This window comes from Muntiacus reevesi, chromosome 10 (genome assembly GCF_963930625.1).
Source record: "Muntiacus reevesi chromosome 10, mMunRee1.1, whole genome shotgun sequence".
Classification (NCBI taxonomy): domain Eukaryota; kingdom Metazoa; phylum Chordata; class Mammalia; order Artiodactyla; family Cervidae; genus Muntiacus; species Muntiacus reevesi.
The window spans coordinates 10,093,511-10,119,225 of record NC_089258.1 but is presented as its reverse complement, the minus strand read 5'-3'; the positions used below and the strand labels follow the sequence as shown (position 1 = coordinate 10,119,225).

General features: G+C 41.8%; 1 protein-coding gene across 1 annotated transcript in view; it reads left to right on the top strand.

The window, feature by feature from the left end:
- Positions 1-2,051: 2,051 nt before the first annotated feature.
- The window catches only part of SLC28A3 (solute carrier family 28 member 3), a 62,616-nt gene continuing 38,952 nt past the window's right edge, over positions 2,052-25,715 (top strand). Inside the window, exons 1-3 of the mRNA XM_065947552.1 lie at positions 2,052-2,228; positions 3,806-3,920; positions 20,846-20,883. Of these exons, the coding sequence (XP_065803624.1) occupies positions 2,052-2,228; positions 3,806-3,920; positions 20,846-20,883 (330 nt within the window). The remainder of the gene's footprint in view (positions 2,229-3,805; positions 3,921-20,845; positions 20,884-25,715) is intronic.

Below are 25,715 nucleotides of genomic sequence, written 5' to 3'. Positions count from 1 at the left end.
TGCTTGTACTGTAGCCTGCTCTCAAATATGCTTGTAACTTTTCAAACATGCTATCTATAGCCTAGGGGTAGAGAAAATACTGGGTTGTTGCCTTTTAAAAGGTTCATATAACAATACCCGCAAGAATATCAAGACATTTGAATCACATTTCTGCAATTACAACCATAAACAGAAGAATGAAGGCTTTTCTTTTTCTTTGAAGAATAAGGATCCTCTCCAACTATAAACTAGGTTGAGTCTTGAGCAGCCATAGACAATACACAAATGAATGGGAATGTTTGTGTGCAAACAAAATTTTATTTATGGACAGTGAAATTTGAATTTCATATAGTTTATATATGTCATGAAATATTCACCCTTTCAATTTTTTCAGCTGTTTTAAGATTTAGAAACCACTCTTAGCTCTGGGGCTGCCTAAGGACAGGCAGAAGGCTGGGTTTAGATCTTGAGCTGAGTTGTAGTTCACTGTAGTGAGTAGCAGAGCCAGGATTTGAACCCAGGCAGTATAGGTCCAATGAGCTCTTAACATGCACACAGGCACACACATGTGTGTATATATGTTCAGATCATCATACTGTATATATGTATACATGTATATATGTTCATATATACACATTTGTGTGTATACATATATTCAATATGATGATAATGATAGTAAATCACATTCGTTATAGAAAATTTAGCAAAGGATGAAAGAGAAAATAGCAACCACCCATAAAACCACAACCCAGGACTTCCCTGGCAGTGGTGGTACAGTGAATAAGAGTCTGCCTGCCAGTGTAGGAGTCACATGTTCGATCCCTGGTCCAGGAAGACCCCACGTGCCCTGGAACAACTAAGCCCATGCACTATACCTACTTAGACTGAGCTCCAGAGCCTGGGGTTCTAGGCTCTGAACAACTACTGAGCCCACGTGTTGCAATTACTGAAGCCCACACACCGAGAGCCTGTACTCTGCAGCAAGAGAAGCCACCGCAACGAGAGGCCCATGCACCGCAAGAAAGAGTAGCCCCCATTCACCACAATTAGAGAAAATCTGAAAGCAGCAATGTAGACCCAGTGCAATCCCAATAACTAAATAAAATAAAACATGCAGAGGATTTAAAAAACACACACAACCCAGAAATAACCACTAGGAGTATTTGATATCTTCTTCCATTCTTTGTCTACTGTACACAGCATTCAATTTATACATTTTAGTTTTTCACTTAACATTAGCTTTTTTCACATTTCCACACAGGCCTCACAATTATAATAATTAATAGATGCACAATAGTTCATTTTAAATGTACTAGGAGAAATTGTGGTTTTGAAAAAAAAAATCCCACAGCTAAAAATTTCATAGAGGAAAGAATCTTTTAAGTTGGTCGCTTTTCATTTACCTGCTACATCTTTCCATTTCTAGGAGTTGGATTTATTTTTAAAATATTTTGATCTGGACCATTTTTAAACTCTTAGAAGTCTTAAACACTAGACCACTAGGGAAGTCCCTCTAGGAGTTGGATTTTTTGAAGCAACCCTGTTTGCTGGCAGGGGTAGAGTAAGAAGGCTTTGGAATCCACCAGACCTGAATTTACTTTTCACTGTCCATTCATTAGCCAAGTGGCCCTGAGCAAACCATTAACTTTTGTTACTCAGATTAACTGAGGTGATGTTCATGGACACCTCAGTTTTCCCTTGTTTCAAGAGAAAGCAAGACCACCATCTGAAATGTCTAGAACACAGACAGACCTAGCACAGAATGCTGGTCACTCGGTAATAGCCAGCCCTTATTTTTCCTGCCACTCACCACCCCCAGAGCCCAACACTAGCACAGGAATTAGATTCTTTCACTCAAGACTGTAGAGAAAATGTCCTTTTCTGTTTTGAGCAGCTCAGGAGTCTTCTTCCCTGAGTGAAAATGGACCGGCAGGAATGGGGATAATGAGAAGGATTAATGAGGTAGGTGGACCTGACCTGAAAGCGTCCACCCCGCCCCTCGCCACTCCTGCCCCACCCCAACCAGGAGATTTAGATCAAAGTTCCCAAAGTGAATCGATGGCCTGGTGCCTATGGCAGTAGGTGGCATTCTGACTTCAGCAGAGGCTGTGTTTGATTTCACAGATACAGCGGCTCTCCAGACATCTGAAAAGACTCCGGAGCCCAAGTCCATGAGCAGCACAAGCTCTGTGGAGCTGCAGAGGGTGGCGGCCCTCCCGGCCCAGGGTTGCAGCAACGGTGGCTTTCAGGTCAGCAGGTCTTTTGTTTTATGTTTAAGACCGAGTAAGTAAAGTTCTTTCCTGGCCTTTCTGGCAAGTTTCTTCACTAAAGAAAAGGGATTATTGTAATGCAATAAGGCTCTTAATGGTTCTCTTTAAGCCTATTATTCTTTCCTTCTTGGGTTGACAAACCTGAAAAGTCTCTTAATGAACTTGTTTTGATCCCTGACCTGCCCTGTCATTTGAAAACAAGAGTGTTCTCTCCTGCTGTGTTTAGGGCTCATGCGGCACGGATATAATATTTACCTACAGACAGTTTCCCAAAGAACTGGTGAGCGGGGAAGAATGGGGAGGAATCCAGATCCTGAACGTAGTCAGCACCCCAGAGTCCCTTCCTCTGTCCCTTTCTTTAAGTATACATGTGTATTCTTTTTTTCCCACCCAACTTCAAATTTTTATTTTGTATTGGGATGTAGTAAATTAACCAGGTTGTGGCAGTTTCAGGTGAACAGCGAAGGGACTCATATACATATATACATATGGATATGGATACATATACATGTATCCATTCTCCCTCTTCCACCTAAGCTGGCTCATAGCATTGAGCAGTTACAGTCCTTGTTGGTTATCCATTTTAAATACAGCAGTGTGACTTGACCTTCCCAAACTCCCTAACTATACCTTCCCCCAGCAACCATAAGCTCATTTTCTAAATCTGTGAGTCTCTATGTTTTGTAACTAAGTTCATTTGTATCATTTCTTTTTAGATTCCACATATAAGGGATGTCATACAATATTTCTCCTTCTTTGCCTGACTTACTTCACTCAGAATGGCACTCTCTAGCTTCATCCATATTGCTGCAAATGGCATTATTCCATTCTTTTTTATGGCTAAGTATTACTCCATTGTGTATATGTACCACATCTTCTTTATCCATCCCTCTGTCAGTGGACATTTAGGTCACTTCCATTTCTTGGCTATTGTAAATTGTGCTGCAATGAACATTGGGGTGCATGGATACTTTCAGATCATGTTTTTGTATGAATATATGCCCAGGAGTAAGATTGCAGGGTCATATGGTATCTCTATTTTCAGTTTTTGAAGGAACCTCCATACTGTTCTCCATAGTGGCTGTACCAATTAATATTTCCACCAACACTGTAGGAAGGTTCCCTTCTCTCCACACCCCCTCCAGCATTTGCTGTTTGTGGATTTTTTGCTGACTGCCATTCTGACTGGTGTGAGGTGATATCACATCACAGTTTTGATCTGCATTTCTCTAATAACTATCGGTGCTGAATATCTTTTTTGTGTTCCTGTTGGTCATCTGTATGTCCTCTTTGAAGAAATGTCTATTCAGATCAGAGTTCCTTTTTCTTAAACCAGGTGTTAAATCTTCTGTCAGATCAGGCCTGGGTACCTGCCCCACACAGCTGGATTTTGCAAACTGTCTTATGTCATCAACCAAAACTCACTGAGTGAGTCATGTTCCTTGGCCCAGGTCTATATTCCACAGGAGACTGTCACCAGAGAATACCAGGCTTTCTGACTGGGTCTGGGACAGGGATTTTTCAGGGCTCTTCCCCAGTATGCTTCCTTTCCTCAGCTGACACTCACCCTGGGAAGCCCATGTGACCAGATGTCAGAAATCCTCGAGGCTTCAGCTTCAATTCACAAGCAAAACAAACGTTTAAGCAATAGCAAAGAAAGGAACAAGGAAGGTATAAGGGTTTGACTCAAGCCTGAGTTGTCCTGAGTATTCCACAAGTTATTGTAACCTCCCTGATCCTCAGTTTCATTGTCTGTGTATTTATCACATTCATGCTCATCTCACAGGTTATAAGTGTCGGGGAGAGAAAATCTTTCCCTCTACCCTCTTAGATTCAGCTCCTGAGGTCTGTGAATTAAACTGACAAACAGGAAATTAAACAGGAGAAAAGGCATACAAATTTTATTAATATTTTTAATTTTCTGTACACATAAATTTCACAGAAAGGAAGTAAAAATCCCAATGAAGCAGTAAGACTCAGAGGCTTATACACCTTTTTTAAAAGGATGATAAATTGTGGAGAAGTGAATAGACAAAGGAAAGAGAGATTGGGCTGTTAGGGTCAATAAATTGTGGGGAAGTGGCGGTAACTAATGGAAGATAAGATTGAGATACCTGTGAGATGTCTCCTCACCTTCTCCGCCTCCAGTGATACAGATTGTTCAAGCACTGACCAGGTTATCTGTCCAGTGCTAGACCTTCAATAAGAATTTCCAGAGACACCTATTTATTCAGCACGATTGTTAACTGGCCCCTAGATATGGCCACCACTATGGAGGGAGCCTTGCCTTGAAAATCCCATGGACGGAGGAGCCTGGTAGGCTGCAGGCCATGGGGTCGCTAAGAGTCGGACACGACTGAGTTACTTCACTTTCACTTTTCACTTTCATGCATTGGAGAAGGAAATGGCAACCCACTCCAGTGTTCTTGCCTGGAGAATCCCAGGGACGGCGGAGCCTGGTGGGCTGCCGTCTATGGGGTCGCACAGAGTCGGACACGACTGATGTGACTTAGCAGCAGCAGCAGCAGGGCGGAAGCCAATTCAAGAAGGAATTGTCACAGATGTTCAGAGAACATCAGGTGTCTCTTAAGGGTAGGCAAGGATTTCCCAGATAAACAGGGAAGGTTGTGAACAGAGCTTCTCAAACAAAGAGAACTGCCTGTGCCCTGGCCCAGGGCCTGAAAGAGCCTGCGTGCTCTGGGTAGAGAGGACGTGGAGCTGGGGGGATGAAGGGAGTGGGGGAGGCTGGTGTTAGACCATGTGGCCTCCATGGGTGCTCAGCAGATGTTCAAAAGGAAACGACCAAAATTTATATGATCAAAATATTAAAGTACTCTACTACTTAAAGGCGAACAGAAAAGGGAAAAGATTTGTGTGTGGTTGAGACACCAGTTAGGTTAATCTGATGGTCAGAACCAGGTTATAGGCAATGGAAACTGATGCAGGGTGACAGTATTCATACTAATTAGAGGCCCCCCTGCAGTGGGATTGGCAGGAGCTAGGGAGAGGAGTAAGAGCTGCCATGCCTGAGAATATGTTAACGACTTCCTCTGTAATATATGTAAATGATGTATGTACTATATGTTTCTTAAAAAACTGTCTTAATTCACTCAGGCTGCTGTAACAAAATATTGTGTTGATCAAAAATTTCATTCAGGCTTTTCCCATAAAATCTTACAGGACAACTCAAACAAACTTTTTGGCCAACCCAATATCTCAGACTTGGTGGCTTGTTATTGTTCAGCTGCTAAGTCATGTCTGATTTTTTTGCAACCCTATGGACTGCAGCATGCCAGGCTTCCCTGTCCTTCACCATCTTCTGGAGTTGACTCAAACTCATGTCCTTTGAGTCGATGATGCTATCCAAGCAACTCATTCTCTGTTGCCCCCTTCCCCTGCCTTCAATCCTTCTCAGCACCAAATCTTTTCCGATGAGTCAGCTCTTTGCATCAGGTAGCCAAAGTATTGGAGCTTCAGTTTTAGTCCTTCCGTGAATATTCAGGGTTGATTTCCTTTAGGATTGACTGGTTTGACTTCCTTGCAGTCCAAAGGACTCTCAAGAGGCTTCTCCAGCACCACAGTTTGAAAGCATCAGTTCTTCTATGCTTAGCCTTCTTTATGGTCAAACTCTCACATCCATTCATGACTACTGGAAAAACCATAACTTTGACTATACCGACCTTTGTCGACAAAGTCCCGAGTAAACTTTTTGGCCAACCCAATATCTCGAACTGGGTGGCTTATAAACAGAAATGTATTTCTCACAGTTCTGGAAGCTGGGAGGTCCAAGATCAAAGCATCAGCAGGTTCAATATCTGGTGAGGCCCCCATCCTCACAAAGACAGAAATACCAGGGAGCTCTCTGAGGTCTTTTTTTATAAAGACACTAATCCCATTCACAAAGGCTCTGCCCTCTTGAGTTAATCACCTCCCAAAGTTTCCATCTCCTAACATACCACTCAGGGCATGAGATTTTCAAAATAGGAATCTGGAAGAGGGAGTGAGGCATAAAGTAGCAAGTGCCTAGCACAATGTGAACATAATAATCATAGCTCTTGGTACTCAGGTTAAAGAGAACAACACATCCACATTTCTAGCTTGAGATGTCAACTTGGAAGTGATTGCCTTTACAGAGATAGGAAATCTAGGAATCAGGTTGGACCAAGGAAGAGAATGACTTCACTTTGAGGCCTGTTGTTTGAAATTCAGATGATACCGAACATTCAGATGAAGATGGAGATGAAGCAGGAAGCTTCATGCACACCTGCGCCAGAGTCTGGAAGGGACACTCTACTTTGGGGGGCTGTTAGCAGAGAGGTGGGCAAGGGCGTGGGTAAGATCATGGGAGGGGACCCTGGGGAGTGCCAGTGTTTCAGGAACAGGAAAGTCACAGGAAGAGAGGACAGAACCAGGTGAGGGGGAAGGGTCTGGGGAAGCTGAGGGGAAAAGAATTGCAAGGTCCAAAACAAAGACTCCTCCTTGGAGGAGACAAGCTCCTTTGATTTGCTAACTTGGATATCACTGGTCACTGGGCGCAGAGTGGGGGCCGGAAACAGTTTGTGTTGTAAGTAGGCATTAAGAGCCTGGAGAAAATGAGGATAGAAAAGACATTCCTCTGGCAAAGGGGAGAGAGGTGGGCTCAGAAGAGGCAAGATCAGAGTTGTAGGCAGGGTTTTTCCAATAATTGTAAAGTGTAACATGCAGAAAAACACATAAAACCAGATAGACAAGGTATTAAAAAATACCAACCAGGTTGAGGAACAGGACATTGTCATCCCTCAGCTCGAACAGTCCCATCCTGCACATTCTGTTCATCTGCCTCCCTCCCTCAGGATAGCAAAATAAAATAGGGAACACTAGTCAACATCTGGTAGTAACCTACAATGAAATAATCCGGAAAGGAATATATAGGTAGAACCGAATCACTTCAATGGACACCTGAAACTACCAAAACATTATATAAATCAACTGTACTTCGATTTGAGAAAATAAAATAATGTGGTAATTCTGAAAAACAAGTACCTCCCCCTTTTCCGTAGTTTGTTGGTGTTGCTGGTTGTTGCTGTTGCCATTGTTGTTCCTATTGGTTTGTTTATTGAATTAACTGAATTAATTCTATGGAGTCTGCATTTATTGTCATGTGTAGCCACTAAAGGCTCTGCTCAGTGAGTTTAATAATTAGTAATGGATCTGACATAAATTCCCAAGTGCCTGAAACTAATCGATCTCCCAGTCCACGCCAGGGGCTCTGTGACTGCTGGGGAGATTGTCCGCAGCCCTCCAGCAGGCCAGGTCCAACTTCATGTTTACTTCACTCCCTGCTTCTGTTGAGTTTCAACTTCAGCCAGAGATGAGAATTGTTATTTTTCTCAGGTCTTTCTCAGGCATGCACCTGGGCTTCTAGTTTCCCTTATGGATATCTCATTGTCCAACTTTTCCTTTAAATTTTTGTTTATCTTGCTGTTTTCTCCAACTGTCATCACCATCTCAGGCAGCTGCCTCCGATGTTAAGCCATGGCCCTCAGGGAAATAGTATTGGGTGAACGATGACTCAGGAGACACAGGTTTGATCCCTGGGTTGGAAGATCTGCTGGAGGAATGCATGGCAACCCACTCCAATTTTCTTGCCTGGATAATCCCATGGACAGAGGAGCCTGGTGGGCTACAGTCCACAGGGTCACAAAGAGTTGGACACGACTGAAGCGACTTTGCATGCATATACATACACGAACGCAGACTCAGATTAAATAAAGACAAACCTTGTGAGTGGGAATTGCAGAAGACCTGCAAGACAGGTCAAATAAGGGCTGTAATCTTGGAACTGGACTTTGGGAGAGTGACAGCTGCATTTTGCCTCTTCCTTAGGATGCTAGGCTGCTTAGCTTTCACTGCTATTTCAGTTGTTTCTCAAGGTCATCATGACTCTGGGGAGAGTGGACTATGACTAGAGAGTTCAGACGCCACAAAGCCTGCAGTTCTGAGATTCAGTCATTTTACTTGGAAAAAATACTCTCTGGATTGTCATAAGTCTTTGGTTAATTTCCATAGCTCTGAAAAAGTGGTTTTTGACAATTTTGCCAGTGTTCTTGTTGTTTTTATGAAGGTGAGGAATTTGAGATGTTCTTACTCCATCATTCCTGGCAATGGTACCAATAACCTTAGTTTTTTAAATATGTTTTTAATTTGGGGGGAGTCTTCTTTTCTGTGTGGGCCTTCTCTCCAGTTGTGGCAAGCAAGGATCATTCTCTAGTTGCAGCTCCCTGACTCTAGAGCATAAGCTCAATAGTTGAGACACACGGTCCTAGTTGCTCCAAGGTGTAAGGGATCTTCCTAGATCAGGGATTGAACCGGCATCTCCTGTATTGGCAGGCAGACTCTTTACCACTGACCCACCAGGGAAGCCCAATAACCTGATATTTAACTAGTGAAGTTAGACATGTCATAAAGGAGTGTGTGTGTGATTAAATGACAAATGGTTCTAGCCACATCTGAGGCTTCAAGAGAATGAGGGTAGCTTTGGGAGGAATGCACCGGATGATCAGTCATGATACAACAAGGCCTAAGCAAGGCCTAAGGCTTACAGCCATCAATGGCTGCCTTTTACCAAAACTGGGGAAGAAGTCAGGCATCTACTGGTCATAGGAAAAGGAAAGGAGAAGAGGGAGATTAAATGCTTTATTTTCCTACCATGAATATCCCTTCTGATTATAAGAGGGTTCTTTTGAGCTTCTACACGTTGATTGCATGGAGTAAAACCTGATTTGTTATCTGTCTCTGGTCCTGGGTGTCATGCAGATGTCATGACAGTGATGACTGAAAGCCCTTGATCAGTCATGGGAACACCAGTTGAAACTGTCTCACAGGGCATTGTCTGCTGCCAACACAGCCCAAACCTCCAGACCTCTAAAGGATGGGCTGCCCAGGTTTTCAAGAAAACATCCTTACCGCAGTTAAGACAGATCTGAGACTGGTTATCAGGCTTCCTCTCTCTCTCTCTCTGTTTTACTGCTGATTATAAAACTTCCACTCCGTAAGCTCTTAATTTAAAAGGAAGATAGTGGTACTTGCAGACCCATTTTATCTGGACACTGTTGATGTTGATAACAAACTAGGCCCCAGATGCTAACTGAACTGTTATTTGTCAAAAAATATCCAAGATGGGAGAATTTGAAATTTTATATAGAACAGATTATTGGGAGCATGAACCCCAAATCTCTATCATGCCACAGAAGTTTGGAATTTTGTCTTCATATTGCAGATTTAGGCAGACGTAGAACAGCATGATTTTCACTCAAAGCCAGGCTCTGGAGTTGGAGGCATCTAAATCCACTCCACACATAGGCTAAGACCTTTGACCCAGAAGCCATTTATAGCCTTCGCATGCCTGGTCATACTTTCTTTTTCCTTTGAAAATCAGAAAGAAAGAAAAGGTAAAAATGTCTTGTATCCTTTGACAGTAAATAGAGGTTTTTTTATGAAAATCCTGGGAGTCACAAGGTTAAGAAACCTCTCATGGGTTTTCAGGAACAAAGGAGATGATTACTGGGCATGATTGTCAGGAAACATACCTGAAGACATCTTGGTGTTCCTTCTAGTCTCCTGGTTTTATAAATTCAACCCTTTGTTTGTTTCGTTCCTTCCAAGAGCCAAAACTCTTTCAACATAAAGCATAACATTTATTGATTCAATAAAAATTTTATTGAGTTCTGACCTCATGCCAGACATTATACTAGGAACTGAAAACAGGGAGCTTCTGTTAGGTTAAATTAGGTAACGATGGCAAAGTAGCATGATATAGTGTGTAAAAAGTGCTATTCATGATATAAGGAGGTGATCTCCCCTAGACTGGGAGTTGGAGAATATTTCCTAAATGTTCAAAATGAATATTTCCAGGCTTTCATTCCTTCACTAACTCATTCTACAAATATCTTTTGAGCACCTACTCTGAGCTTTTGCTATTTGTTGTTCAGTCTCTATGTTGGGTTCGACCCTTTGCAACCCATGGACACCAGGCTTCCCTGTCCTTCACTATCTCCCAGAGTTTACTCAAACTCATGTCCATTGAGTAGATGATGCCATCCAAGCAACTCATCCCCTGTTGCCCACTTCTCCTCCTGCCTTCAGTCTTTCCCAGCATCAGGGTCTTTTCCAGTGAGTCGGCTCTTCACATCAGGAGGCCAAAGGACATGGAGCTTCAGCTTCAGCATCAATCCTTTCAGTGAATATTCAGGGTTGATTTCCTTTAGGATTGACTGCTTTGATTTCCTTGCAGTCCAAGGGATTCTCACACATCTTCTCCAGCACCACAATTCAAAAGCATCAATTCTTTGATGCTCAGCCTTCTTTATGGCCCAATGCTCACATCCATACATGACTACTGGAAAAACCATAGTTTTGACTACACAGACCTTTGAGCTGAGTGGAAAGAAAATACCCATGAGGGCCCAAAGGGTATAATTCCCCAGGCCACCATGTCAAGAACTATTTTTCTCATACGACATTATACAGAGAAATCAAGGCCCTGAATGAAAAGATATGAAAGACAGGAACAGGAAGATGGGGGAGGCGGGCGGGGGTGGTAAAGAGAGGCATACAGGAATAGAGGACAGTTCTTATTTACTTCATGGCTCTTTGCTAATTTCAAAATCTTGGTCCCAAAAATCTAAAACCAATATGTTTGCATTTAAAACTGAATTTCTATACTCTGTGGACTTAGGAACATTCTAGAATAAGTTAGCCAGCCAGATTACAAGAGGTTGCAACTAAAGTCATGGTATAAATTCCTCCATGAGAGGGAGGGATAAATTAGGATTACATATACACACTACTGGGCTTCCCTTGTGGCTCAGCTGGTAAAGAATCTGCCTGCAATGTGGGAGACCTGGGTTCAATCCCTGGGTTGGGAAGATCCCCTGGAGAAGGGAAAGGTTACCCACTCCAGTATTCTGGCCTGGAGAATTTCATGAATAAAGTCCATGGGGTCACAAAGAGTTGGATAGAACTGAGCGACTTTCACTTTTATCTTCACTATACACACTACTATATATAAAATAGATAAACAACAAAGACCTACTGTATAGCATAGGGAACTGTAGTCAAAATCTTGTAATTATATGAATCATTTTGCTATACTCCTGAAACTAACATGCATTATAAATCAACTGTATGTCAATTAAATATATTTGTATATTCCTCCATGAAACATGATCAGAAAGTAACCCATTAATATGAGACAAGGCTCTTTGCATCATAAGAAAGAGTCAGTCATAGTCTAAAAGGGGCCAAAACAGGCATTAACAGCTCCCCTTCTGGACCACCCAGTTACCTTACTCTGCTGACCTGCTCAGTTTGGAAATGTACTGATCATCCTACCCTGTCATCCATATTACTTTATAACTTTGCTAGCTTTTAAAGAATCTTTATTTTTCTGATTCTAGTTATTGCATTCTGAGTTTCTCATCCACTCAAGACTAAAGGTTCAGGAACTTTTACAAGGAGGAAGTTGGTTAGAGAGTACTGGTCTGACTTGTGCAGCCAGGGAGGTTTGAAACAAAGTATTTGCTTAATTGAGCGACAGATGCAGACAAGCAAAGCAGGAGAGAAGCAAAGGTCTAGAAACAGGGAATGTTGGATCCAGCAAAGGGGGGCAGAGTCAACAAAGGACATTTCCAGGAGACTGCATATGTCTGGCTTTCTGTTGCTCCACACGGCCACTTCCTTGTTCCCCTGCAGAGTACGAGGTCTTTCGATCAAGGAAGAGGGAAGAAAGGCGTAGGAAAGGAAGAATTCAGAAAAGCACCAGTGGGAGTAAGAAGTAGTCTGCAATGTTCCAAGCACTGGCCATAGCGTATGTGACTTAGACCTTGGCTGGAGATGCAAAGGGCCTCTCCTTAAGGAAGAAGTAGGAGAGAGAAAGGGGGTGAACTCTTGAAAAAAGCCAGACTGTTGGGTGTTGGGGAAAGTGAGGATAACAGGACACAGACACTGAGGTTGAAAGCTACATATTAAATTATTCTGAGGAGGGCAAAACCCCTTGGATTGAAGCTTCAGAACTAGACTACTAGTTCTGTGATTTGGGCACACTACCTAACTTCTTTCTTTCTCTCTCTTTTTTTTTTTTTTTTTCCGCTGCACTGAGTCTTCACTGCAGTGTCATCTTCTCTAGTTGCTGCTCACAGGCTTTAGAGCGTGGGCCCAGTCGTTGAGGTGTATGGATTTAATTGCCCCACAACATGTGAGATCTTAGTTCCCCAACCACAGATTGAACCTGCGTCCCTTGCTTTGGAAGTCAGATTCTTAACCACAGGACCAGCAAGGAACTCCCAAGTTACATAACTTCTATACCTATTTTCTCATCCAAAAATAGTTGCTGATACCTTGCATCATAAGACTTTTGTGAAAATAATGTAAAGCGCTGCTGCTGCTGCTAAGTTGCTTCAGTCGTGTCTGACTCTGTGCGACCCCATAGACGGCAGCCCACCAGGTTCCTCCGTCCCTGGGATTCTCCAGGCAAGAATACTGGAGTGGGCTCCCATTTCCTTCTCCAATGCATGCATGAATGCTAAGTCGCTTCAGTCGTGTCCAACTCTGTGCAACCCCATGGACAGTAGCCCACCAGGCTCTGTTCAAGGATTCTCTAGGCAAGAATACCGGAGTTGGTTGCCATTTCCTTCTCCAAATGTAAAGCACTGGTACCTAACAAATGTTCAAGTATTTATTACTAATGCTCAGGCAGCTATTATTTAAACCATTTAGGTGGGGAGGCTATTTTGGTGCATGTGAAACCAAATTTTAAACTCTTAAGTGTGAAGTCTGTCTCTTCTTATAGCAAATCTTGGAATCCACTCATGGATACCAGCAAGCAGATCTGAATTGTTACCATGTCAACTGAACGTAAAATCTTATGTCTCTGAGGTCCCCAGCACACTGGAGAGCTCAGTTCTCAATACCTGGGGCTCTTCACAGCACTTTAAAAAGTGATTTACAAATATTTGGGTTTATTCTGGAGCTTCACCAGTGGCTCAGCAGTAGAGAATCCTCCTGCAATTGCAGGAGTTGCAGAAGACACAGGCTTAATCCCTGGGTCAGGAAGATCCCCCTGGAGTAGGAAATAGCAACCCACTCCAGTATTCTTGCCTGGAAAATTTCATGGACAGGAGGAGCCTGGGGGGCTGCAATCCATGGGGTCTCAAAGAGTCAGACATGACTGAGCCGTGCAGGCACTACAGATATTTTGGTTCATTTTGATTCATGTTCTATTTAGTCAAATGAACTTCTTTTTAAAATTTTTTGTATACTGTAAGTTTCTAGCACTTAATTTGCACTCTGTGGAAAGAAGTGCTTAATGGCTAAGGTAATTTTGAAGTGAAGTGAAGTGAAAGTCACTCGGTCGTGTTCAACTCTTTGCAACCCCATGGACTGTACAGTCCATGGAATTCTCCAGGCCAGAACACTGGAGTGGGTAGTCTTCCCCTTCTCCAGGGGATCTTCCCAACCCAGGGACTGAACCCAGGTCTCCTGCATTGCAGGTGGATTCTTTACCAGCTGAGCCACCGGGGAAGCCAAAACCCAAAATTTTTCCAGTTGTGGGCAAATTCAAATGCCTACGACATAATGATATGCTCTCCACCAGCATAAAATACTGCAGTTCTAAGTAAGGATAATATTTAGAAATAAATGACCATAACTCCCCACAATAACTCAAGAATCAGGCATGACTGACCCAGACTTTATCCTGCAGGTGATTCAGGCTTTGGCATAAAACAACCTTTATTTTTTTTTTTCCCCATACTGCATAGCCTGTGGGATCTTAGTTCCCTGACCAGGGATTGAATCTGGGCCCCCTGCAGTGGAAGCTCAGAGTCTTAACCACTGGACCAACAGGGAAGTTCCTGTTACATGAAGAGGGCTGGAGAGTGGCTGAAGCAAGAACCGAAAGTAGACTTTGGGATTGATTTCACTGAACTTGCAGGAAGGTCCCAAGTTGTAACACTTTTATATAGTTGTAACACTATATAAATCAATGGTTGCAAAAACAAAGCAAGATTTTGAATAGAAGGTGCAAGATGAAGGTATCATTAATGATATTCAGTGTCTCTTGATACCACCTGCATCTCTTCTTCCCTCTTTCCCTTTTCTTCCTTCTTACTCTTTCTCCAATAATAGACATTAATGAAGAGTTGAAGCTATGTTTTCTACTGTTAATTTTAGAAATGAAATTAAGAAATTAATTGAAAGAATAAAGTCATTTAGCGATTTGTCTGACCAAATTGCTTCACAGACAAGTGTTATATTCTTCACAGGTTTTGTATAAGTATTAGACCATACTTAATTTTAATTTTTCTGTGTGTGATTAACAGGTCTTTTATTGGTAGTAAACAATCAGAATAGTACATATGCAGTACTTAGTACACACAACAAAAGTTAAGAAATTCAAAACCTGTGTAAAACGAAACACTGGAGAGAAAAATCAGACAGCTCAAGAGATACAGTGGGACAGGTCCTCACCATCGTTTGATTGCACCTTGTACTCTGTACCCAATAGAACTTACCATACTTACCAAAATAAGAAATACAGATTTTTTAGTACTGAGTGTATTTAAGAGGATTAAACACATTTTCTAAGAATTTCACAATGACAAATAAGTGATCCTTTTGCTGGTAAAGCAGACTTAAGTGGGGAAAGGAAATTAACTTGTATTCTGTAACCATTTTAAATAATTTCTTATTTTTCAAACTACTTTTATAGCAAAAGCACTTGACACTTGCACAATATTAATTACTTTGTTGTACATGAGAGCCTGTGGTAGGCTGATTATACGATAAGACTACAAACAACCAGGGGTACTTTTCTGACATCAGAAGAATACACAAGACTGAAATATCTCCAAAAGCACATTAAAAACTCATCAACATAAACATCAAAGTACAATAAAAATATAATCAGGAAAAAACACAATTGCTAAAATGTGGTTTAGAGCAGAGCCGCTGTCTACCCATGGCTTCACGTGGCAATTAGCATTCATAGCAAGTTTAGATGCCTTTACATTTTTCCAGTGGTCATGGATGGATGTGAGAGTTGGACTATAAAGAAAGCTGAGCGTCGAAGGATTGATTCTTTTGAACTGTGGTGTTGGAGAAGACTCTTGAGTGTCCCTTGGACTGCAAGGAGATCCAACCAGTCCATCCTAAAGGAAATTAGTCCTGGGTGTTCATTGGAAGGACTGATGCTGAAGCTGAAACTCCAATACTTTGGCCACCTGATGCGAAGAGCTGACTCATTTGAAAAGACCCTGATGCTGGGAAAGATTGAGGGCAGGAGGAGAAGGGGATGACAGAGGATGAGATGGTTGGATGGCATCACCGACTCCATGGACATAAGTCTGGGCGAACTCTGGGAGTTGGTGATGAACAGGGAGGCCTGGCATGCTGCAGTTCATGGGGTTGCAAAGAGTCGGACACAACTGAGCGACTGAACTGAACTGAACAGGACCCCTCTACTATACTGACTTATGCACCCTTTTAAAATGTACTTTACACAGCCCGAAATTTCATGAAGAGGTTCTGATGTTGTTACTAAATGAGACACTCTTACTCCTTACATCAGCTTTGTCACCAGTTGAAAATGCCACCTTATTAACAGCCACAGCTCTGAATATGTGGGTCTTTTTTATACATGGATATCGGTTGGGTTCTGTTTATTAAAGGGGGAAGGGGCTGTTTATCCTTTTGTTTGGTGTTTGGATGTCATAAGGCATAGGAAATGTGTAACAAATTACCTCTTAACCTGTGAATCATTCTAAAATTGAAACTGTCCAGATAGGGAGAAGAGGGAACCAAGAAGGTCCAGAACTCTAAGAGAAGATAGGTTAACAACAAAAATAACAACAAGAACAACAGCAAACCCTAGAAGTGTGGGTGACAGGTAATAACAGAGACAGAACAATGTTTTTAGGCCATGTATAATAAATAACACAGACCCCCAAATTTCAAAGAATTAAGTAATTCCAACTTGAGTTCTAATACAAGAACCAACCAACCACTTGGGCTTCAACACTGATGGAACTCTTGATGGAGTCACAATCTTGTTACAGTTGGGATAAGGAGAAAGTGATTTTATTTTTTTTGCCTTCTATTAAAGCTGTCATTCCAGGTTTTGATCAAAGATCCAAGAATATTTGTCCTACCAGGCTGGAATGATGTGGTTTGGAAGTCCAAGGTACATTTAAAAGTTGCAACAAAATATAGATAGCCAATATCTCTTAATCTTTTGATCTTTGAAAATCAGGAGCCCTACAGAAAGATCACCAGCAGCCTCATAGCACAAGGCAAAAGCATTTTTATCAACAAAACACAATCGCCTCGCCACCTAAATTTTGATCCCTTCAGACAGACTAGAGATTTACCTAGTGAAACAGTTCAGAGAAGGAAATGAGAGTAAGAAGAACCTTAATTTCAACTGAGAAATTCAAAAGGATTTTATTCTTGTTTATTAATTTTTTCCTCAAATGTGAGAAGATGTTTTGCTTATAAGAGCATTTCTGGTTCCCCCCGTGATTAAATGGGTTGAATCTTTGGAATTTCAGACACAGCCACGTTTATTCCAGTTAACCTGTCGAAGTGGTACCTTGAACTTTCCAATAGTCCTGATACCAACTACGGGGCTTCTCAAGTGGTTCAAGTGGTAAAGAATCCACCCACCAATGTAGGAGACACATTTGATCCCTGGGTTAGGAAGATCCTCTGGAGGAGGAAATGGCAACCCACTCCAGCATTCTTGCCTGGGTAATCCCATGGACAGAGGAGCCTAGCAGGCTACAGTCCACGGGGCCGCAAAGAGTCAGACACGGCTGAGTGGCTGAGCACTGTCACTAGCTACCATACTGACTATAATGAAATGATCGGTTAAGTAATTTATGGTTGACAGCTTTCCCTCTAAAGTTCCTGAGAAGGGGGACTGTATATGCAATGCCGAGTAACTAATACAGAATCTCTGCCACAGTAGAAGCACAGTAGGGATTTGTTAAAGGAGTAAATGGGAGTGCTTGGGAGGGAGCCCCAGGAACTGTGCATAACAGTTAAGGGCTGGGTGAAAAGGGAAGAAGCCCAGATGGTAGGAGAGAACTAACAAAATGTGATCACAGAAGTCAGGGACAAGAACATTGCAAAGAGTACCTGGTCCATTGTGTACGATGAAAACTGCACTTAGGGAAATGGAAGCCGTTGATTTACTTTAGCAAGGGTGATTTCTAGCATGGTAAAGAATGAATATGAGGCAAAAAAATAGAACCAGTATCTTATCTAATCAGGCTGCTGTAACAAAATACCACAGACTCAGTAGCTTAAAGATAACAGAAATTTATATCTGGAAACTGGAAGCCCAAGATCAAGGTATCAGCATGGTCATGGTTCTAGTGTGAGCCTTCTTCCGGTTTTATAGTCAGCACCCTTGAAATCTCTGTGTCCTCGTGTGGTGGAAGGGGTAGGGATCTCTGTGGGCTTACTTTCACAAGGGCACTAATTATTCCCAATCATTAGAGCTCCGCCCTCATGGCTCACCCCCACTTCCTAATACCATCTTTGGGGGTTAGAATTCCAACATAATGAGTTTTGAGGGGATGCAAACATTCAGACCACAGCAACCAGTAAGTGCAGATAGAAAATTGGTTTTTAATGGGAGAAGAATTCTTGACTTCACGTAACAAAAAAATTAACGAAGATGCAAATGTTAGAAAATCAAGGGCAAAGGGGGTTGAGTAAGGTAGTTCATGGGAAAGCACAGAGCCCTGTGCCCGACCCAGAATAAGAAGTATAGAAGTTGTCATATTGTTGTTCTTAGGATTAGCTTCTCTGTGGGTGTCTTGAGACCTTTCCCTCTTAAGTGTATCTTAGGAGTCCTCGTGGGAGTGTCCTCAAATATTTAAACAATCAACTTAAGTCAAAGAAAGGCAAAAGGAACAATAACAGGAAATTGGAACCAGGCTGAAATAATCACTCATTATCAAGTACAGGTATCAAAAACTAAGATAAGAGGGTAAGACAGCTCAGCAGAAGGGCAGTGATGTCTAGGAAAGTACAATTCTACATGTATATGACTTTTAGCAAGTTCCAGGATTTAGAAACCATGTGTGAAAAAAGGAAAACATACACATGTGTGTGCTAGAGAAACTTAACTCTGCTATTGGGATAACTCGGTAGACTATTCCATTATGAAGTTACATTTTTCTAATTAGTAAGTGATATGAGCAGTGATTCTTCAGGTCCCCAGTACATTTCACCCCATGGTTTTTTGCATCCATTGATGACCTTTTTCTCAATCAATTATTACCTTAGGAGTTGCAAAATGTTGACTTTCATTTTGTCAATATTCCTTATCCTATTCTTTTCTTTTGAAAAGAATGAACTTCCCTTTTTTCCCTCTTTTTGAATATCACTGTGGACTAACACTCCTTTTTATTCATCATTTTATAATTAATTACCAACATTATATTACGAAAATTTTCAAACATACAGAAAGGTTGAGAGTTTCGTAGTGAACACATCACCTACAATCTATATTTTATTGCAATTTATCACATATTTCTTCATCTATGCTGTCCTTTATCCATCTGTCATTCCACCTTATTTTTTGACGGGAGTAAGTTACAGACTTTATTCATATTTTTTACTTTTTTGTATTCAATTTGTCCCAGGTTTGGTCAGTGATCTCAGAATGCTTTTTACCAACGACTGGATTTATTTATTAAATATAATCACCCTAGACAGGATACTAAGTAAGCATTCAGAGTATATAAAAATGAGGTCACAGTAATGGTTTTTACCAGGTTCCAGCCTCCAGACTGCCAGAATCAGAGGAGGCCCTTGGGTTGGCCTTCGTGGCACCTTTATCTAAGCAGCATTAGGGGAGTGGCGCCACCAAGTGGACATTGCATGCAACAACCACTCTCCAGTCTACCTGAGCTTGGTCTGGTCGGGTTCCAGAATTACACTGGAAAATAATCTGCATTTCATCTTTTAAATATAATCCAGGACTCTGATGATTTCTGATAGAAAAAAAGCCATTTAGAAAAATCATATGATGTCAACCTCAGACAATTAAGCAGGAAACTTGACCACCACTCATTTTCTCCTTATTTCAAGAATCTATAAGAATCAAATGCAAAGTTCTTTATTCCTGGGCATTATGTGATTTATCTCACTAGTAGATTTACTGGATGTTGATGCGAATAGAATCAGATGTAAAACCTGGACCTCCAGCGACAAATAAGATTTTTTTTAAAAGGTCCATATTCTCCCAGATTGCATTTATGGTGGCTTCATATCTAAGAGATACGTCAGCTGTAGAATGGTCAGGGAAACCTTCCCAATGGGCCTGATGAGAAAGGAGCACATTCCCCTCCATAGACCAAGGGGAGGTCGAATCCCATGTTTGAAATGTTTGTGACAGGAGCCTCACTACATTGAGTTAATAAAAACAAGTAGAAAAAAGAGTTCGTACCTGTTGCATAATTTGCAGCCATGGCATTGAAATTAATGTGGTTATTGGAACTTGCCACTGAATCTTGTTGGGGTTTCTTTTCCTGTTTTATAATGTATTAATAGAGATGTATATATGTTATCCTATCACAAATTAATTTCAATATTTTAATAACTGGTATTTTAATATAGTTGGCTTCCTTTTAACCCTATATATTTAATTTTATGTTTTTAAAAACATTCTGAAAGGCTCTGTCAGCTCCACCCACTGTCCTTTCCTAGAACAGCTCCCAGAAGTTGCACATAGCTTCAATCACAAATGCAGACTTCATCATAACTGCTGGGAGGTTAGGAAACATGCCCTTTTCTGGGAAATCATAGGTCCTGCTAAAATTCAGAGTTGTATTTCTAAAGGAAATGGGGAAGAATAGATTTTGGGGACCACTGGCCATCTCGGCTACAATATATTTTTTTATTGGAGTTCAAGAGATGTTAGATTTCTATTCTTTGTTGTTAGTTTGGTTTTCCTTTATCCTTACTTTCCCATTTGATTTGTCATAGACTAAAAGAGTTCTCTCAACCTCTTTTTAAACATGTCTAAATTTTTCTCCCTGTTTCCTTTATTATTCCATGCCTCTTGTACATAGATGGCAGTACATTGAAGAGTGTGAGTATACCCTGACCACTGGTATTTTTTTGGACACAGTCATTGAATTTTTTGTGCTCTATTCAGCCTGGATTGATTAAGATGATGACCACTGAGTCATTTTCAGTATATGGTTGTGTTCTGTTATTCTATCTGACTCAAACCGATTCACTTGCTCTTAGCTCCTCTCCCTGATAGCTCAGTTGGTAAAAATTCCTCCTGCAATGCAGGAGACCCCAGTTCAATTCTGGGTCGAGAAGACCTGCTAGAGAAGGGATAGGCTACCCACTCCAGTATACTTGATTTTCCCTTGTGGCTCAACTGGTAAAGAATCCACCAGCAATGTGGGAGACCTGGGTTTAATCCCTGGGTTGGGAAGATCCCCTGGAGAAGAAAAAGGCTATCCACTCCAGTATTCTGGCCTGGAGAATTCCATGGACTGTATATTGTCACAAAGAGTCAGACACAAACTGAGTGACTTTCAAAAAAAAAGCTCCTCTCATCATATTTCAGGTTGTAATTTTTTTTTAATCTTTTCATTGTTTGGTTTGGTTTATTTTTGTTTGGTTTCTTCTGAAGATGTATTTGTTTGTTTATTTTATTGGTTCCTTTTATAACCTACTTAAAATTGTGAATGATCACAAAATTTGTATATTTTCTACTTTCCATTATTTTATTTCCTTCTTTTCCATCACTTGATTTTAGCTGACTATATATGTTTTAGCATTTACCTTTCTACTTTAAACACTGCTACTTAAAATCTCTTCCAGTTCCAGAAATTAAAAGTTGAGGAAACAGGCCTACTTAGCCTACCATTGATCTTTTCATTTCCTCCTCCCTCAAGCAGTGCTCTGATCATTTTTTCTACATTAGTAGGGGTTATAATGTTTATAATTTGTTCTGGAATCTTAATCCCTAAATTGTTTTGGATTTTGTTTCATTAAAAAAAGATTCAAAACATACTATCTCTTATTTTGCCAACATTTCTCCATTTGGCTATTTTTTTTTCCATTTATTTTTATTAGTTGAAGGTTAATTACTTTACAATATTGTAGTGGTTTTTGTCATACATTGACATGAATCAGCCATGGATTTACATGTATTCCCCATCCCAATCCTCCCTCCCACCTCCCTCTCCACCTGATCCCTCTGGGTCTTCCCAGTGTACCACTGGCTATTTTTCCCTTAAGAAGTTTCCTCAACAAAGCTCACCAGGGACTTCCCTGGTGGTCCAGTGGTTAAGACTTCGCCTTCCAATGTACCGGGTATAAGTTCGTCCCCTGGCTAGGGAGTTAAGATCCCACATATATCTCATGGCCAAAAAACTAATTTCATGTCAATGAATGGCAAAAACCACCACAATACTGTAATTAGCTTCCAACTAAAATAAATAAATTAATTTTTTTAAAAAGAAAAAAACCCACATAAAGCAGAAGCGATTTTGTAATATTTTCCATACAGACATTAAAAATGGTCCACGTCAAAAAAAAAAAATTCTTAGAAAGTTCACAGAAGTCATAGCCCATGAGTATTTTCATGTTTAAATGAAAATACTTTTTTCATTTAAAAATTAAAAAAAACTTCTTTTTAATCCAACAAATAAAACCTTCCTCTAACTTTTCTCCTCCAGGTGATGAACTCTGCCTCTTTCTACTTTTCCTTATATTTCTATCCTTAGAGGTTCCTCTTGCCTCTGGCTCACAAAGATCACAAGGGGAGAATGTCATCAGTGTTCTGTAGGCCTGACACCCTGCACCCAGCTCAGAGCTCCCACTAGAGCATTCAGAGGTAACAGGGATTGTGCCAGAGCAGGGTGACAATGAGCCCCAGGCTGGACAGGTGCTTTCCTCCCACAGTACTGCACCCAACCTGTCGACCCACACAGGCTTGGCAGGAAAAACTGAAATGCTCCACAGAGGAGCGGTCTAGCCAGTACCCATCACCTCACATGAAGGATTACGTAAACCCAAGGCTTGAGCCAGAGGTTGAATGAGTCAACAGGTCAGGAGTGACAGGTACAGTTTAGAGGCTTCTGGAATACTGCCTTTGAAAATGCAACTGTTCCAAGGCGATGCTCATGCAACTTGGAAGAAAATATTGGAAAGTGATGGCCTTTTAAATTTTTTATTTTATTTTGGCTGCACCTCAAAGCATATGGGATCTTAGCTCTCCACCCCAGGATCAAACCCATGCCCCTGGCCTTGGAAGGCAGTGTCTTAACCTCTGGTCCACCAGTGAAGTCCCAGGAATAGTCTTAAAATAGTTGACATTTGTAGATTTTTTAAATAGATGATAGACAGACAGATAGGTGGATAAGTGGTGGGGGTGGGGGGGAATAATGGTAATTTGAAGAAATTAGATTCACAAAACAGATGTTGACTTTTACAAACCAGATTTTGATAAGAGGACAAAGTGACTAAATGCCCCAGAACAACCAAGCAAGTAGCAAACTAAACCATAAAATTAACATGAAAAAAAAAGTCAATAAGTACTTACTATGAGTGGCACCAGACTGGTCACATGCCCCCCCCCCCCCCCCAGGTAGGTAAAGAATACTGTATTCCCATATAATAGAGTATGAGACCTCAAGAAATTAAGGCTGGATTTGAATCCAAGAGTGACTATGGAACTCAAGTTTTTAATCATAATGCAGCCACAATTCATATAGATAATTTATCAATATCCCAAGAAGCAGTTGCCTGAGATTTATGCTGAGTCATTGCCTATGATCTACTTGTATTGCATTTTGGAATTTTAAGTTACTATTTGAGTTAGTTGCTCTAATCTAGTCCTAATCCATGATCAGAGAAATGGATACAGAAAGGTTAGATCGCTTGAAAAAAACTCAGAAAAGCAGCCGAAATTGGAGATGTATTACTGACACCTTCACTTAGACACTTACGGCTAAGAATATCAGAACAGAAGATGACCTTTGTAAGGAAGGAGAGAGAGCAGTCTTGTGCTAGCCCCCACCACTGGTAGTGTTAGTCACTCAGTTGTGTCTGATTCTTTGCGACCCCATGGACTCTAGCCCACCAGGCTCCTCTGCCCATGGGATTCTCCAGGCAAGAATACTGGAGTGGGTTGCCATGCCCTCCTCCAGGGGATCTTCTTGACCCAGGGATGAAACCCTGGTCTCCTGCATTGCAGGTTGATTCTTTACCATCTGAGTCACTTCAAGTGGGTTACCACTCATAGAGACACTGATTTATCTGTCAGTGTAAGATTCTAAAACAGTATTGAGCACTTCTGTGCCTGGCACTGTGCTGGGCATTTGGTACTTATCAGAGAACAAAGGACAAGTATTTGGCTTCTCAGCTCAGAGTCCAGGAGCTAAAATACAGATTAACCCAGTCCTGAGTCCAAATGACATCACATTCCCATTTTCGTTGCAGGCATTGGGAATTCAACATCCGTGGCCATATTTAAGGTGTCCCTGCCTCTCAGAATGGACCACGTTGTTGCTTCTGTTACCAATTTAGACACAAGGCCACCCCTCCTGGGGCTTTAGTCAAACTGAAGCACTCCTGGCTTGGTCAGGGAGTTCTTTTCTGCCCAGCTTTATGCTGCCAATAATGAAGCTGAGTTGGGTGCAAACAAGACAGGCTTTTATTCAACTGCCAGAGAATAGAGAAGGGGAGCTCACATTCTAAAGGTACCTTCTTCCCGGAGGGATAGCAGTCAGGAAATTCCAGGGATCAGGAGGCAGACAGGTCATCGAGCTCTAGGAAAGGGGTGTGGATCTCCAGGGGCAACCAGGGCATGCTCCATCTCCCACCCTCCTTTGCACATGGCACCAATTACACCTAGCGGAGCACAAATGCCCGCTTTGGGTGATGAAGCAAAGGTAGCCCTTGGAGACCTCCAGGCTTCATCTTCGCAGGCGCCTTCCTGTGGTCACGTCAGAGCCAGCTCTGGGTGGTTGGCCACTGTTTATCTCTCCAAGCATATATCTCCCCCAGCACAGCTCCAGAGCATTTCTGCCAAACACCAGGTACTTTGGAAAGAAACTCAGAGATAAATCAGGCAAATGTCCCTCAGCTCTCAGGGGTTGGTATGGAAACAGAGGGATTAAATCAAGGCAAGGAAAGCGGTGACCTGAAGTCTGCTTTGTCCACTATCTGGTTTTGCTGTGGGCCTTTGTGATATCATGTTGAGCAAATACAACTAGCCTATACAGATGAAAACCAATTTCTATGCCTAGGGCCTGGACTGCATAGCATGAATGACACTTTGAGGAAGTTTGCATTAAAGGTGGACAGAGATTTGGAAATAGGTACACACATATTGGAGAAGGAAATGGCAACCCACTCCAGTATTCTTGCCTGGGAAATTTCCATGGACAGAGGGCAGGTTACAGCCCCCGGGGTTATAAGAGTCAGATAGAACTTAGCGACTAAACCACCACTACCACCACACTCGTATATAAGAGTATTTAATACATATTAAATACATGGAAAATAAAATAAGCAACCTAGGTCACCAATCTAATCTGTTTTGGCAGTATAAAACCCTCCACCCAAGGTATATTATCAAACACCTCCTAAAACCTGCTATGTAATGCCAAGCCCTAGAACAAATTAAGGAACTTCACAGCAACTCCTGGAGGTCCTTGTCAACATCACTTTGCCTGCGGGGAAATCTCATCTTTGATAAACCTATATGCTCTATGTCCAGCCAAAGATTAGGATCAAAGTCTCCTTGGGGGAAGTTTTCCATTCTTGCTCCAGGTCTCAAAGCCAAGCTGTGCCCCCCTCAGCAAGGCCAGTCCCCCAGCCAGAGCATGTGGGGCCAGAGCAGTTTGTATAAGGAAGGTGGAAAGAAAGGCCCTCCTGGCATAGTGATCCTGAGTCTCGGTGGAGACACTGCAACAGATAATGGAAGCCTTGTTAGTTCAATCAGGACCACAGTGGGAGAGAGAGACCAAGTGAGTGAAGCAGGCATGGTCAGAAGAAGAAAGAATCTCACACTCATCACGGAGACATGTGCTATGCTGTACTTAGCCGCTCAGTCATGTCCTACTCTTTGCAACCCCATGGACTGTAGCCCGCCAGGCTCCTCTGTCCATGGAGTTCTCCAGGCAAGAATACTGGAGTGGGTTGCCATTCCCTTCTCCAGGGGAATCTTCCTGACCCAGGGATTGAATCTGGGTCTCCCACATTGCACGCAGATTTTTTAGCATCCAAGCCACCAGGGAAGCCCCCCATGGAGACATGACCTGCCCACAAATGCAGGAGTGCCCACTCATGTTATTTAAAGGGCAAAGTCGACTTAGAATCTGTCTAAGGTAGGAAGACCATCATGCTGGCATAAGAAATGACCACCAGAACCTAAAACAAGTTTAA